Here is a 14615-nt window from a genome sequence, read left to right as displayed (position 1 = left end):
ATAGACAAATTGTTGCATACCACCATCAGAGAGCCCCGTATACTAGAATGGTACCAGGAGGTGTGGGTAGACTTGGAAGGAGAGAGCGGATGTATATACTTGACCTGTACCCCAGATGAGTATGCCAGGAGGGGTGAGAGCTTAAGGGGGGTGTGCAGAGCGTGGATGCCCATAAAAGGCACACCAGCATGGGATGACGCAATCATTGACGAAGAGGAGTGTAGGAGATTGGACGATTTAAAGAATTTGTTACTTAAGTAACGAAAGGGGGGAAATGTAGGGGGGGATGGGTCCAAAAGACCCCCCTTGCCTACATCCCTTCCCAGGTGAGGGCCATGGCTCATCGGGCGTCCCCTCATACCACCAGGGCCCAGGTGGTGGAGGGCTCACCTGCTAAAGACATTGCCCACACGTATTGAATTTAGCTAGGCCTCAGAAACCATTTTGTCTAATAAAGATGGTGCGAGTTCAGCGCACTCTAGCGTGGCCCCCACCCTCAGAGTTTCAATTATCCCTGTGGCCGCAGCTCCCTGGCAGATCCGCTGTGAGCCCGTTCCCACGAACAAGTCGGACATGAGCTAGTGTAAGATACCAACACTGTAACATTTCACCTTCCGCAGTGTATCACTGCTCCCAGCATGACCCGGCCAGCAAGGCCTGGGTGAAAAAGAGAACTGTAAAACGGTCCTCGAATAAAAGCAAAAGTTCCCAAATAACAATGCCAAAACTACCTGCAATATGCGCATTTTCCTCACAATACCTCTTCTATTAAAGAAACCTGTAAAATGTATAAATATGGTAGAATGCATGCTTACATGACATTAGCAATGAAAAACCCACACCATTGCAGTTGTGTGCTAACAATAAAAAAGCGTTCTAGGGGACTATTCGTTGTGTATCATTGAAAAGCTTACACCCCATGGTCCCGCGCCATAACCAGACTAATGCTGCTAGAGTGCAAGGAAAGACAAATGTAACCATACAGAGGGCTTATGTAAAGGACGCGCGAGAATGCACCTGTCATGCGTGTATGTCTAAGCCCCTTATATGCCACTACCGTCACGTACGGTGGCGAGTCATTCTCTGTGCTCCACCAACCTCACTACTACCTCACTTACTGCAAATGTATATGCATATAACTAAAGGTTGTAGTTGTTAAAACATAGTGTACAAATAATGTGCTCAGACTGGCTATATTCGAGAGACATTTAGCAAAGTTAAAATGTATGTTTTTGAATGATCCAAATGAGTATTATAGAGTGTTCAAATGTTTATGATGTTTTCACCTAAAGTCGGCAACACACGAGGAAGATACCTTTGTGAATATGTGCAAGGCCATTCCCCCTCCCACCATGCGAAGACTGCCAAGCAAGAGAGCAGAGGCCCGCGCCGCGCTGCTCCACCTCCCCAACTAGGCTGTAGCCGCTTCAAAGATTTGTAGTCCCCTCTGCAGCACCCAAGGCCATGGCCCGCCACCTGCATTATTTACAGCTCAGCAGTAAACCTCCGCCTGAATACACAAATCCAAAGGCGCCCCCTCATAAACCCCACAACCCACCGGATCACCTGAGACTTATGGCCCCTGTACAATTAGGACACCCAATACTGTGGCAACATACAGCAGCACATCCATAACGACTTCTAACAAGACAGAAAGACATGTACCGCCTGTCCCGTGCCCTGAGACTTAGCCCCTCGACCTATGGTACCGGTCAACAGGACACTGGTAACCATGCACTGACGAATCGCCATCAAACCCCTCACAAGGTGCATTTCTCCTGTGTTGTGTTAACCTGTAGAGTAACCTATTGAAAGATTTACTAAAGAAGATAATATTGCAATAACTGAATGACTGCGGTGTGCATGACCAAGGGCAAATAAGTCAGGAAAAGACATTCATCTCTGACAAGGGCCACAATGGCACTACAACACCGCCCGGATGAACTCAGCCGACCTGCCAGGCCAAGCCCAACCCACGAGGCTGACCAGTGACGTCTTCCAGCCAAGGCCAACCACATCGCAGCAGCGCCTATAGCTAGTCATCGCCACCCAATCCCATTGAACTTGTGCCCCTTATAGTATGTAGGTTCTGATGACGTGTTTTGTAAATATATGCGCCTGTCTTTGCTATTGTCAGCTGAGCGCTCTCGGAGTTTGCAGAGTTCTTTGCATGCCCTATTCTGATTGATAAACTCCCATTTACGCTCACCCGCACTCTGTCTTGGCCTTATTCCCATTTTGGGAGAGTCCCTCATTGTCTCTCATTGCGGGGAGGATCGTGCTGGTTGGGGACGCTTGCCTTCACCTTTCATTTTCCTGTGTTAGAGCAGCAGATGTTTCGAATCCATAATGCCGCCTTGACCAAGCACATATTGAGGTTTTGCACACTTAATAAAGTTAATTGTTTTGAGTACGCTCTGTTGCTTACATTGAAAGAAGTACTTTTTTTCATGGATTTGTTTTCTTTTTTTTCGACAGGCTCCAAATTCAGAGGTTAGATCGAATGCTGCACTGCTGTTTGTTGAAGCATTCCCCTTAAGAGATCCACATATAAATAATGAAGATATGGACCATGAAATTCAGAAGCAGTTTGAAGAACTTTTTGTAAGCATGCAATAACAAGCACATGTTGTGCGCCCACTGAAAAGGAGTGTAGTGATTTGGAATCTTGTACATAGTTTTTGTTCTAGATTATCAGGTTGCATTGAACATTCTACTTTGTTGTGATTCTCTTTTCCCCACTAACAAGTGTCTTGCGTTCCTGAATATTGGCACAGCAACTGATGGGGGAACTCTGAGATTGTAGTGGTATGTGGAGATTTATAATGCATGAACCTAACCCCCTGTCCCCAAAAGTCCTGAGAGGTGTGAGAAACCTGACAGTGTCTCACCCGCTAGTCCCCGGAGATCTGTCATCCAGGTGGCCAGGAAACGGCCATCGCTATTGGATCCAGTTCCTGGGGGTGGATCACCTGGATGGGGGAGGGTCTTCAGGGAGTGGAAGTGGGACACCGACAGGCGAGACGGGTTACCCCATTCCCTGTAACACCTTTTCCCCATCCTACCCCGTAGGACATCGAGCAACTCTACCCCCACCCCCTTTACATCACGCACACTTTCTTACACAGAGAAAGACAACGGACTAACACCAGAGGCGTTTACCTGACATGTCCTAACACAAGGGTCAGGCAATTGACCAGAACCACACACACCTGACGGCCCTTTACCTTCCCCACAGGGATAAAAGGCGTAGCACGAGAGCACACAATGAGCAAGGCCGAACGCATAAGGGTACAGCTATTCCAGGCCGGCAGTTCAAGAGGGGGAAAAAAAGCGGCGAGACCTGAAAGAACGACGAGTAGGGAGTTACCTTTGACCTTTTCAACTCAGAACTGCAAAGCCTTTGATAAAGGAATTACAAGACCGGGGGCCTCCCGCACGGATAACACAGGCGGGGAGACAAGCTGGCTAACGTGGTACCATCCTTGACTTCAGAGGCAAAACATACCAGCAGGTACAACACGTGTGCAAACTGAACTGTGTCGAGCCCAAGATTGCAAGTGGCCACATTATATGTGAACAAAGAACTTGTGTTTTCAACTTTTGAGAAAACCGAGAAAAGGGCCAGCTGCAGAGTGGTCAGGTGCCACAGGTGTGCTCATTCGAAGGACTCTGGCTGGCTCCTTTGTTTTGCGAGGGGAAACTACCAGTCCCAGAAGGCCCTATGAGAGGGCGGCGTGAGGGTCAGAGTGGTCCTACAATGGTCACATTAAATCCTCTGTACAATCGAAAGCCTGTGACCCATTGCTAGAAGAAAGCTAGGGAAAAGGAACCACGCTTTCTGAAAATATGAAGTAAAACATGGACTGTTTTTACAATGGCGAAGAGAACCAGACAGAGGTAAGCCAAGGGAAGATCTAAGAAAGTAAATTCTGAATGTGTTTTTAACCACGTGAACTGAGAAATGGGCAAATGCGAACCCTGTTGGGAGCTGTCTGCCAATCGGGGTGAGATCTGATACACCTGACAAGATTGTGTAAAGAGTAAAAGGCCTTAGTGAACCCGACGGAGGGAGGCCCAAGATGCAAAAAGGATCGGAGCCCGGCAGAGGGAGTTCCAAAGGGCGAAGAGCAATCGCCCATGGTGCAAGATCACCAAAGGATTTTTGTCCAGCACGCCTTTTAAGGCATGAGACTTTGGTAAAAGAGACTTGGCCCATGAAGGTCCAGATATCGTTGACTAGAATACTGAACCTCGTGCTGGTGAGGCCTTGGAGTGTGCTCTGCTCAGAAGTCCTGCTTTGTCCCATGCTTAGAACGTGGGGAAGGGAGACCCCAACCATACAATCCTGACTTATCATTTTGTGAACACTTCTTTCTTTTCTGGTGAACATTATCCCACACTGCAACTTAGTGGTAAGGATTGGCAATAATTTTTTTTTTTTTTTTAGTATAGGCCCTTTTTATTTGACAAGACGCCACTAGGACTGCCTTATTATTATCTGATGGCCGTAGCTTGCTCCCATTTTAGCTCTAGGTTTAGATTATACGTTTTTCTCACCCATTCATACAGATTAATAAACACCCTTGGACTGCTATCACATGTCTCTTTACTGTTGCCACCATGAGTTCCTTACAGAGGCCCGATCATTCATCTAGCCCATGAGGGTCACTTTTGATTAACAATTACAAAGAGGAAGGTTAGGGAAAAATGTTGGCGGCCGGGAATGGTTGGCTAGTAAGGGTTGTGTGGGTTTTTTGTCAGTGTGCCAGCAGTGACAAAAGTCTTCAGGGTTGATGTTTTTTTGTGCCCTCTCTCTCTCTGTACCCAAAGGACTGTGGAGGAATGTGGGAATTGACTTTTTCAGGACCCTATTATTGTTTGGGTAGGGGCAGTAGGTTCTTGATAGTGCTAATGGAACATTACATGAAGTGACCTGAAATCGCAGTGATGGACAGTCACTTCCAGTAACATAAGTGAGTTTCTGGATAAGACTTTCAGAAGAAAAGGTTGCATGCTGACAGTCCTAAGTGATAATCGGACAAATGTTACAGCTAGGGAGATTAAACCGTTTTGTACTCGAATGGGAATTCAATGGAAATGTACCTCCGTTTCTCTGAGGCAAATGACATGGTGGAAAGATTGAGCTGGATGGTAAGTGGATGCTCTGGCTGTTCCGGAGATTTTTCATAATTATGCCAAATCCCCTCTGTTAGGACAGTTTTTCTAAAGTCTACCCAAAGGGACCCACCCAAAGGGTCTTTATAAAACTATACCTTGTGGAATACAGAAACTCAAACTCTTAGTATAAGACTTTAGCACCTGCAATTATATTTGGTATTAATGACAGAGCAAGCCAGGCTTATCTTAGGAGGGAGAGAGGGCTGTAGATGGGAACAAAGTACTTGCAGCATACATATAGTCCAAAGAGACACTTAAACAATTATTTTTACGATACACCAGTATCTATTTTATATATTCATAGGTAAAGAGAATTCTTTAGAAAGTTTAGTATTATAAGTCATAAACACAATTAGAAACCAACACAATACTTATGGTATGTAAACCAAAGTATAAACCTTATTTAGAAAAGCAGTATGCAGTTCAAGGTAAGTAAAACCTAGTGTTGCACATTTGGAAAGGTAGTATGCTGTTCAAGGGGAGTAAAACCACATTAGTAGACTTTTAGAATAACCGCATGTAATTCAAGGTAAGCAGACCCTATTGGTAACTATGTTTATTCATTTTCCAGAGTAATATACGAATACCAACTCCGTTATTTTCTAGAAGAGTGCAACACAATTCAAAGTTAAGTAAATAACTTTGTATACTTTTCAGAAGGGCAGTAAGCAATTGACAGGTAAGTAAGAACTTGTAACACTTTGTAACTTCAATTTCAGAGATAATCAGTTGCAGCATTAACACGTTAGCAAGTAAGTACTTTGCAACACTTGTTCGATTTTTCTAGACAGAGGCTTTATACTTAAGAAGTCCTTGCCTATTCTATGGCATGAGTGATCTCAGAAGGGGGACACTGGTGCTCCAGTGGCCAACAGTATGCCGGTCAGGATAAGGCACAGATGCAGTAAAGTCAGAGTTCCAGATGATTTTTCATCCAACAAGTAAGTTTAGAGTTAGAAGAAAGTGTTCAGGGACTTCGTAGAAGGTTCCCCAGATGCTTTCCAGCGTTGGGCCTGGGCAAATAGTATGGGCGAACTCCCAGCTACACAAATTGCCACCCTAGCCACACAGGAGCGACACAAGAGTTTAGGTAAGTATTACCCTCAGCCACACTGTACCTCAGGAGTGAAGAAGAGCTTGCAGACGGATGCCTTCACGTATCAGCAGCGCAGTGCTTGGTCTCTGGATTCTTGGTCATGGTGATGAAAGAACGGACACTGGATGGGAACTTGCAGCAGCAGTTGACGAAAAGGCTCCCTACAAAGTATGCTTCAGTGATTATCGCGGCTCTGTGGATTTGGCGCCCTTTTCAAGGTACCAGATGTATAACGGTTGTCGTCTGATAGATTTGCCTTCCTATCTCAGTCCAGCACTCTGGCAAGGGTACTTCAAGGAGTATTGCTTTTGCTTTCTATTCTGTTTATTGGTTAAAATAGTACCTACCTTGTCTACAGATGTCTGTGCCCTGTGTATATATAGAATATCTTTCTGATGTTTGTTAATCTGCTTAGAATCACATGCTGTGCAAAGTCCGACATCCAGTGGTCACTGCGGAGTATTGCATTTTGTTTTTCGTAGTCGGAAAGGGGACGTCGACAAGGCGTGTCTGTAACACTATCCCTATAGTGACGTGCGTTGTACCCACAATCCCTCACGCGTCGAGGTCCCTCAGATTGTTTTTTTCCGCCCAGTTATTGGTCGCCTCTATGCAGAGCTCCTCGAGAGACATTGCGAAATCATTTCTTCGACCCTTGGTCGTTTATTATTATTAATATCTAACATATAGATCCCTCCCTCGACGAAGCTGCAAGCTGTTTCTCTGCCGAGCAAGATCTTCGACGGAAGGACGAGCGGAGGAGATCCTTCGGTGTCGCCGAACACGTGGCTTGGCCTCGCCGGCCTTACACAGTAGGGAGAGTGGGGTTGTGTGGTCTTTTCTTTTCTCTCCGAGAATGCCTTTCTCTTTCCCCTCCCTTTCTTTCGAGGTCGTAATCACACTTCTTGCCCTCAGCTATGGAGAGGACGCCCTTTAGGTTTTGCCCACTTTGCAAAGGCAAATATACCTGGAAGGACAAGCACAAACAGTGCAACCGTTGCTTGCCCCTCGATCACAAGAACGACGGCTGTGCGGCCTGTAAGTTACTTAAGCCCAAAACGATAAAGGACCGTAGGGTCAAAAGGTGGGCGGCCCACGCCATGTCTAGGTCCGATTCCTCGCCCGCTGCCGCCGAATTTGACGAGGACAGTGATTACACGGCCTCCGTAACGGAGGTTGTAGACCTCTCGAGGGAGCGTTTGCGCTCCTCTTCGTCCGTCCCCGGCCCCGACAATCCCGGCTCTCGCCCATCTTATGGGGATTAACACCCCGGCGACAAGGACGTACACAAGAAATCTCAAAAACACCCCACGGCACGCATTCGTCGAAGACAAAGGCAGCCAGAGCGCCAACGGAGGCGCCGGGCCCACTGGCGTCTTCCGCCGACAGCAAGGGTCGCCAGCCCTCCCCGCCACCGCTCCCGCGACAGGCGACCGGGCACTCTGGAAATAAGGGCGCTAACCCCAAACCCTCAGGCGGCGACGCGCCTCGTAAGAGTGCGCACGTTGCCAGTAAAGACTCGACGGTACCTAGCACGCACGTTGCCAGTAAAGACTCGACGGTACCTAGCGCGACGGCGAGCGATCCCTCGGCAGACAGAATGATCGCTGAAAGCCTCGCACGTATATCTTCTAAGGACGGCCAGAGACGGACGTCAAGTGACACGCCGAAAACCGCGCACAAGGCCAAAGAAACGCCGAAGGCGCCGGAAAGTAGGCTGGGACAGCTCCCACCGTCGACGGAAAGCCCTAGCCTGCCAGAACACTTCTCAGAAGGCGAAGGCACCTTATCTTCGATACTATGGGACAGATCTAGGTGAATACAAGGAGAAGAGACTCCTTTTTCACTCCCAGACCGCTCTGGCCTACCTCAGTGGACCTTAGAGAAGTTCCAGTCCTGTATGGACAAGTTAGACAGATTCATGGCCATTCCAGAAAATAGGACACCTAAAAGACCTAGGGAGGTACTCCTAGAAAGTCCGAGGGCTAAATACCCGAAGTTGTTCTATAACCCCTTTCAGGAGGATATGAACTCTTACGACCTCATCGAAGAGGACACTCACTTCCAGGAGGAGTTCATTAATGATGAAAACCAACAAGAGGGAGAAGGCTTCCATGAGGACACTAACATAAGTGAGGAAGGGTACGAAGAAGACCCAGGTGAGGGTGACCCAAATCCCTGGCAGTCACCATCAGGGTCTACAGAGCCAGACATTATAGACATCCGGTCTCCTCAGACCACACCAGTCAGGAACCCTTTGCCTGTTGACGACCAGCCCACCTTTAATGCGCTGCTGAGGAAAGCAGCAGCACATTTTGAGGTCGAAACTGGGGAGGTCACCCCAGACACTGACTTCGTAGAAAGGATTATCAAAGAAACCCCCCCCCCCCCCCACCAGCCAAACAATTCCAATACTCGCCTCTTTTAAGAGACGAATCAACCCTTCACTGGCAACCCCTGCACTAGTAAGAGGGGTTAATCCAAGAATCGAAAAATTGTTCTCACCCTCTCAATCAGACCCACTATATATTAAGGGTCACTCAATCCCGGACTCCTAAGTGGTGACTAACACTAGGAAAAAGGCTGGGGTTCCACTGCCTACCAGCGAGGCACCCCCGGATAAAGAGGGGAAAAAGCTTTATGCCCTAGCCAAAAGAATTACCACCTCGGCAGCATTCTCAACTAGAATTGCCAATAATAACACATTGCTGGCAAGCTACGCTGATGCGCAATGGGGAAAGCATGACATCGAGGAAGTCCCTGAACCCCTAAAAACTAGATTGCTGGCTACAGTTAATGAAGGGTCTCTGGTCAACCAATGCATCGTTAAGAATACCCTTGATGCAGCGGAAACAGCTGGCCGCTCTTTGGTACAGGGAATTCTGCTGAAGCGCCACGTCTGGCTTCGCAATTCCGGGTTTAAGGCGGAAACGCAAGCGGCGCTCATTAACAAGCCTATTGAAGAGTCTAACGTCTTTGGAAAGGCAGTGGACGACGCACTGGAAAATGCGAAAAAAGAATTTGATACCATAAAGACCTTGGACCAAATCTCAAAGCGCCCTAACAGGTGGGGATTTAGCAACAAGCGTTCTTTTCGTGGCCAACGCCAGCAACAGAATCAACAACTTCAATATTCTGCCAACAACTACCAAAGTAATAGTGGCCAGTACAATCAGAGAGGTCAACGCCGTGGTAAGGGGAGAGGCCGGGGTTCCACCCCTAGAGGCTCCCAAGCCACAAACAACACCAAGTGACGCGAAGATTTGGGTCCACTCCCATGCATCGCCGGTCGGGGCCGGTTAACATCCTTTCTTCCAGCATGGGAGGGAATAACATCAGACCGCTGTGTAATATCCACCGTAGCCCGCGGCTACTGTATAGAGTTCAACAGTTCCCCAACATACAGACCCCCGAGGGGACGACGCATGACACCAGAACACCTCACCATCCTTCTCCAAGAAGTGGACCAGCTACTGGAAAAAGGAGCTATAGAGGTCATGCCTCTACCTCAGGTAACGGAAGGTATTTATTCAGTGTACTTCCTTGTACCCAAAAAGGATCTAACCATGCGACCTGTATTAGATCTGCGCCCAGCGAACAAGTTTGTCAAACCCCAAAAGTTTCGTATGGTGACCATACAGGAAGTGATCCCACTGCTATCACAGGGAGATTACATGACCACACTGGACATGAAAGATGCATACTTTCATATTTTAATGTTGCCAGCGCACAGAAAATACCTCAGGTTCATGATAGAGGGCGAAGACTACCAGTTCAGAGTGCTACCCTTCGGCATAGCAGCTGCACCAAGGGTATTCACGAAAGTACTGGCAGTGGCAGCGGCCCACCTGCGCAGGTTATCCATCCCAGTATACCCTTACCGCGACGACTGGCTCATAACAGGGGATTCTTACGAGACATGCTTCTCAAACACCTAAAAGACTAGACCTTTTGTTCCAACTGGGCTTCTCCATCAACAAGAAGTCGTCCAGCTTAGACCCCAGCCAAGTCAAACAATTCCTAGGGGCTCTAATTCGAACAAAGGACGGCCTCGTCTTCCCCTCCAACGAGAGGGTCCAAAACATGCTGTTTCAGATTCCCCAATATGTGGCAGGTCGGGAAGTGACGGTGCGCAAAGCGATGCGCTTGCTATGAATGATGGCGTCATGTATTTATTTGGTACCTCACGCGCGCCTGCGCATGCGCCCAATGCAAGAGTGGCTCAACAGCCAGTGGTGTCAGGCCAGCGGACAATGGGACGATCTAGTGGTGGTCTTGCGGGCCTTGGTTCTCTCACTACGGTGGTGGACAAAGGAAAACCTGGTAAGAGGGAAACCCTTTGCCACACCCGCAGTGGAAGCCACTCTAGCCACAGACTCATCCCTCACAGGATGGGGGGCTCACCTATCCCATCAGACTGCTCACGGAGTGTGGACTCTGAGCGTAGCATCCAAGCACATAAACCTACTGGAGGTACTGGCCGTGTTCAAGGCACTAAAAGCCTTCCAGGAACACCTACAAGGGAAGACAGTGATGGTCCTTACGGACAGCACCACAGACCTGTACTACCTCAACAAGCAAGGGGGCACCCACTCTCCAGGACTGTCCAAGCTGGCCCAGAATATCTGGAAGTGGGCTCTCAAACACATGTTCCTACTGTCGCAACATGTACCAGGGGAACTCAATCTGCTAGCAGACGAACTCAGCAGAGACTTCCCTCTGCCCTCAGAGTACGAATGGCAGTTGCATGAAGACATCGTCTTCAACGTCTTCACACAATGGGGATTCCCAGAAATAGACCTGTTCGCAACTCTGGAGAACTTGCAATGCCAAGATTACGCCTCCAGGTACCCCCAGAACCAATCCAAGGGGAACGGTCTATCGATTCCATGGTCAGGGAAATTTGCTTACGCCTTTCTCCCGACTCCCCTTCTCAACAAGATTGTGCACAAGATGCACCAGGAACAAGTTACCATGATACTAGTGGCCCCTATGTGGGCCCGGCAGCCATGGTTCGCTCACTTGATGGAGATGTCTCTATCTCCCCCAGTGAAACTTCCCTGCCCGCACAACATGCTGTCACAGGACAAGGGCAGGACACTGCATCCATGCCCTCAGACCATGAACTTAGCAGCCTGGCTCCTGAGATCATAGAATTTGGACACTTACAACTCCCGCAGAGATGCATGGACATCCTCAGGGAGGCTAGAAAGCCTAACACTCGTCACTGTTATTCTAGCAAATGGAAGAGATTTGTCATCTGGTGTAGAGTAAGAAGCATCGACCCAGTTGACTGCTCCCCCACGCACATTGTCCTGTACCTGACCCATTTACTGGACTCAGGTCTAGTGTTCAATTCCATTAAAGTCCACCTAGCGGCACTTTCTGTATACACCACTTCCCAGTTTAAAGTGTCGTGGTGGAAAGTCCCAGTTATCAAAGCCTTCATGGAGGGAGTAAAGAGAATACACCCTCCGATAGCAAACCCAGCTCCCGGCTGGACCTGAATCTGGTACTTACCAGACTCATGGGCTCACCCTTTGAACCCATGCACAAAGCAACTCTTAAAGACCTCACTCTTAAGACCGCTTTCCTAATATCACCTCCATTAGGAGAGTAAGTGAACTACCGGCTCTTTCTGTTTTAGACCCCTTTGTAGCAGTTCACAAAGATAAAGTGGTTCTACGCACGCACCCAAGGTTTGCACCGAAATTCATCTCAAAATTCCATGTAAACCAGTCAATAGAACTACCTACATTCTTTCAAAACCCTTCCAATTCGGGAGAAAAAAGTCTGCATACACTTGATGTGCGCAGAGCTGTCATGTTCTACATGGAAAGAAACAGACCACTGAGAAAGACTAATCAGTTCTTTGTCTCGGTGGCAGCAGGAAGCGAAGGAGATGCAGTTTCAAAATCCACTATATCTAGATGGATTGTTCAATGCATCACTCTGTTACACTCTTGCTAAGAGAGAACTACCCTTCAAGCCAAGAGCACATTCTACTCGAGGCACTGGGGCATCCATAGCATTCATTGCAAATGTTCCCCTTGAGTCCAGCTGCAAAGCGGCAACCTGGAGTTCTGTGCACACCTTTACAAAACGCTACTGTCTAGATGCACACTCTAGATCTGACTCCCAGGTGGGACAGGCATTATTAAGACACCTTTTCTCTACTGTTCCTTCTCATAACCCACCGCCAACTCCGGGTACTGCTCGCTAGTCTATGCACAGCATGTGATTCTAAGCAGATTAACAAACATCAGAAGACAATGCATTACTTACCATAAAAGCATTTCTGATGGTTGTATCTGCTTAGATTCACATGCGCCCACACTTCCTCCCCGCTCGGATGGAAGGAACATAGACACCTTTCTACCTTTCTCTTTCTCTTTCTCTTTCTCTTTCTCTTTCTCTTTCTCTTTCTCTTTCTCTTTCTCTTTCTCTTTCTCTTTCTCTTTCTCTTTCTCTTTCTCTTTCTCTTTCTCTTTCTCTCTATACTCACTCACGTATAGAAGGCTCCCTCAGGGCAGGAAAAATACAAACAGAGGGACCTCGACGCGTGAGGGATTGTGGGTACAACGCACGTCACTATAGGGATAGTGTTACAGACACGCCTTGTCGACATCCCCTTTTCCACTACGAAAAACAAAATGCAATACTCCGCAGTGACCACTGGATGTCGGACTATGCACAGCATGTGAATCTAAGCAGATACAAGCATCAGAAATGCATTGTCATTCTCCAGCATGGGGTCTGGCATGGATTCACATGCTCATGGATATTCCTGTCATCGGGCTGGGAATCCTGGGTAAAAGAAAAAACATTTTCACTTTAATACTGTATTTCTCCTCTAAACCAATCCCTGTCCTCTGGGTCATACTGCCCTCATCCAATGACTGTCCTCTCCCTAAGCCCTGCCTCTGGCAGCCATCTTCAGATTTTTTCAGCACGCTTCAGTGTTCGGAGTCCTTGCGTTTGCTCTCTGAACTAGTTGTATGCTTTTTTGTGTTTTTCAACAACAAAAAGTAACATTTTTGTTCCAAGGGCCTGGGTGCTCTTTTTCCCATCTGCCGGCAACGGGGACCCGTTGTCTGTGAAGTAGCGCCCCCCTCAAGGGCGAAGATTCATCGAAGAATCTATAAGGCCATCAAGGGCCTACTTCACGCCCTCCGACCATGTCGGAGGAGAAGGAGGGAAGGTCCCCCTTCAGACCCTGCACCAAATGCTATGGAATATGTTTGTGGAAGACAAGCACCTACAATGCCTCTAATGCCTACACCTGGACCATAAGGAGGTTGAGTGCAACATATGCCAAGGTTTCTCGAAGAAGACAACGAAAGACAGGCATAGTAGGCTGGCATCATGCCTCGTTTCCGAGCATGGTTGTTAGGCAGAAACCTGTGCAGTTCCCTCTGGGACCACTGCAAAAGATTTAGGACTACAGGTGTTTGGCAGTAAACCCACTTGGTAGCAGTCTGTACCACACAGATTCACTTGGTAGCTGTGGCAGAGCAGTCAGACTTCCCTCAAGAAGAGTTAGGCAGTTTCTCCAGCATGGGGTCTGGCATGGATTCACATGCTCATGAATATTCCCCGTCGTCAGGCTGGGAATCCTCGGTAAAGAAAAAACCAGTATCAGTTTCGTTTCTGATCTGTCTTTCGTAGTAATAACCAATCACTGGTCTCTGCGTCATACTGACCACAGCCAATGACTGCCCTCTACCTAAGCACCGCCTCTGGCAGCCATCTTCAGATTTTTACCGCACGTTCATGTGTTGGGATCCTCGTGCTATTGCTCTCGAGCGTTAGTGCTATTTTTTCGCGCTTTTTACAAAAAACTTCGATTCTCTCGGTCAAAAGAGCCTCAAGCTCCACCGATTCTACATCCGATCAACGGGGACCCGTGTCGGATTCATCTGTGCCCCTCAAGGGTGAAGATTTCGTCGAGCTACACTTCGGAGGACTCCAGAAGCTTCTCAGGCCCGGTCTCGGAGATGGCCCAGGAGAAGGGAAGCTCGACGCCCGGAAAGCTGTTCAGGGTCTGCCCTGGATGCCAGCTGCAGAACGTCTTCAAGGAGGACGAACACTCTTTCTGCCTTTACTGCCTTCATGAGGACAAGACGCACGTGGAGAAGGACTGTGCGTTTTGCGGCAACATGTCGGAACGGACCATGAAGGACCGCCATCAACGTCTCGCCAACTGGCTGGAGGGTAAGAGCCCGTCTGGCGAGAAGAAGAAGAAATCCGAGCGGTCTTCTAAGACCTTTGAGGGCGCCCCGGCGACGGGGGCCCAACATAAGGCCAAGCACCGCGAGTCCGCTGGCACCGGGAGCGC

The 14615-nt window shown here is 48.3% G+C and overlaps 1 protein-coding gene across 1 annotated transcript in view; it reads left to right on the top strand.

Moving 5' to 3' along the window:
• Positions 1-14615, top strand: part of NCAPG2 (non-SMC condensin II complex subunit G2) — a 1155695-nt gene that overhangs the window by 481516 nt on the left and 659564 nt on the right. The window contains exon 11 of the mRNA XM_069647980.1: positions 2479-2604. Within this exon, the coding sequence (XP_069504081.1) occupies positions 2479-2604 (126 nt within the window). The remainder of the gene's footprint in view (positions 1-2478; positions 2605-14615) is intronic.

This window comes from Ambystoma mexicanum, chromosome 2q, assembly GCF_040938575.1.
Source record: "Ambystoma mexicanum isolate Mex_15411 chromosome 2q, UKY_AmexF1_1, whole genome shotgun sequence".
Taxonomy (NCBI): Eukaryota; Metazoa; Chordata; class Amphibia; order Caudata; family Ambystomatidae; genus Ambystoma; species Ambystoma mexicanum.
This window is presented reverse-complemented; position numbering and strand designations above follow the sequence as displayed.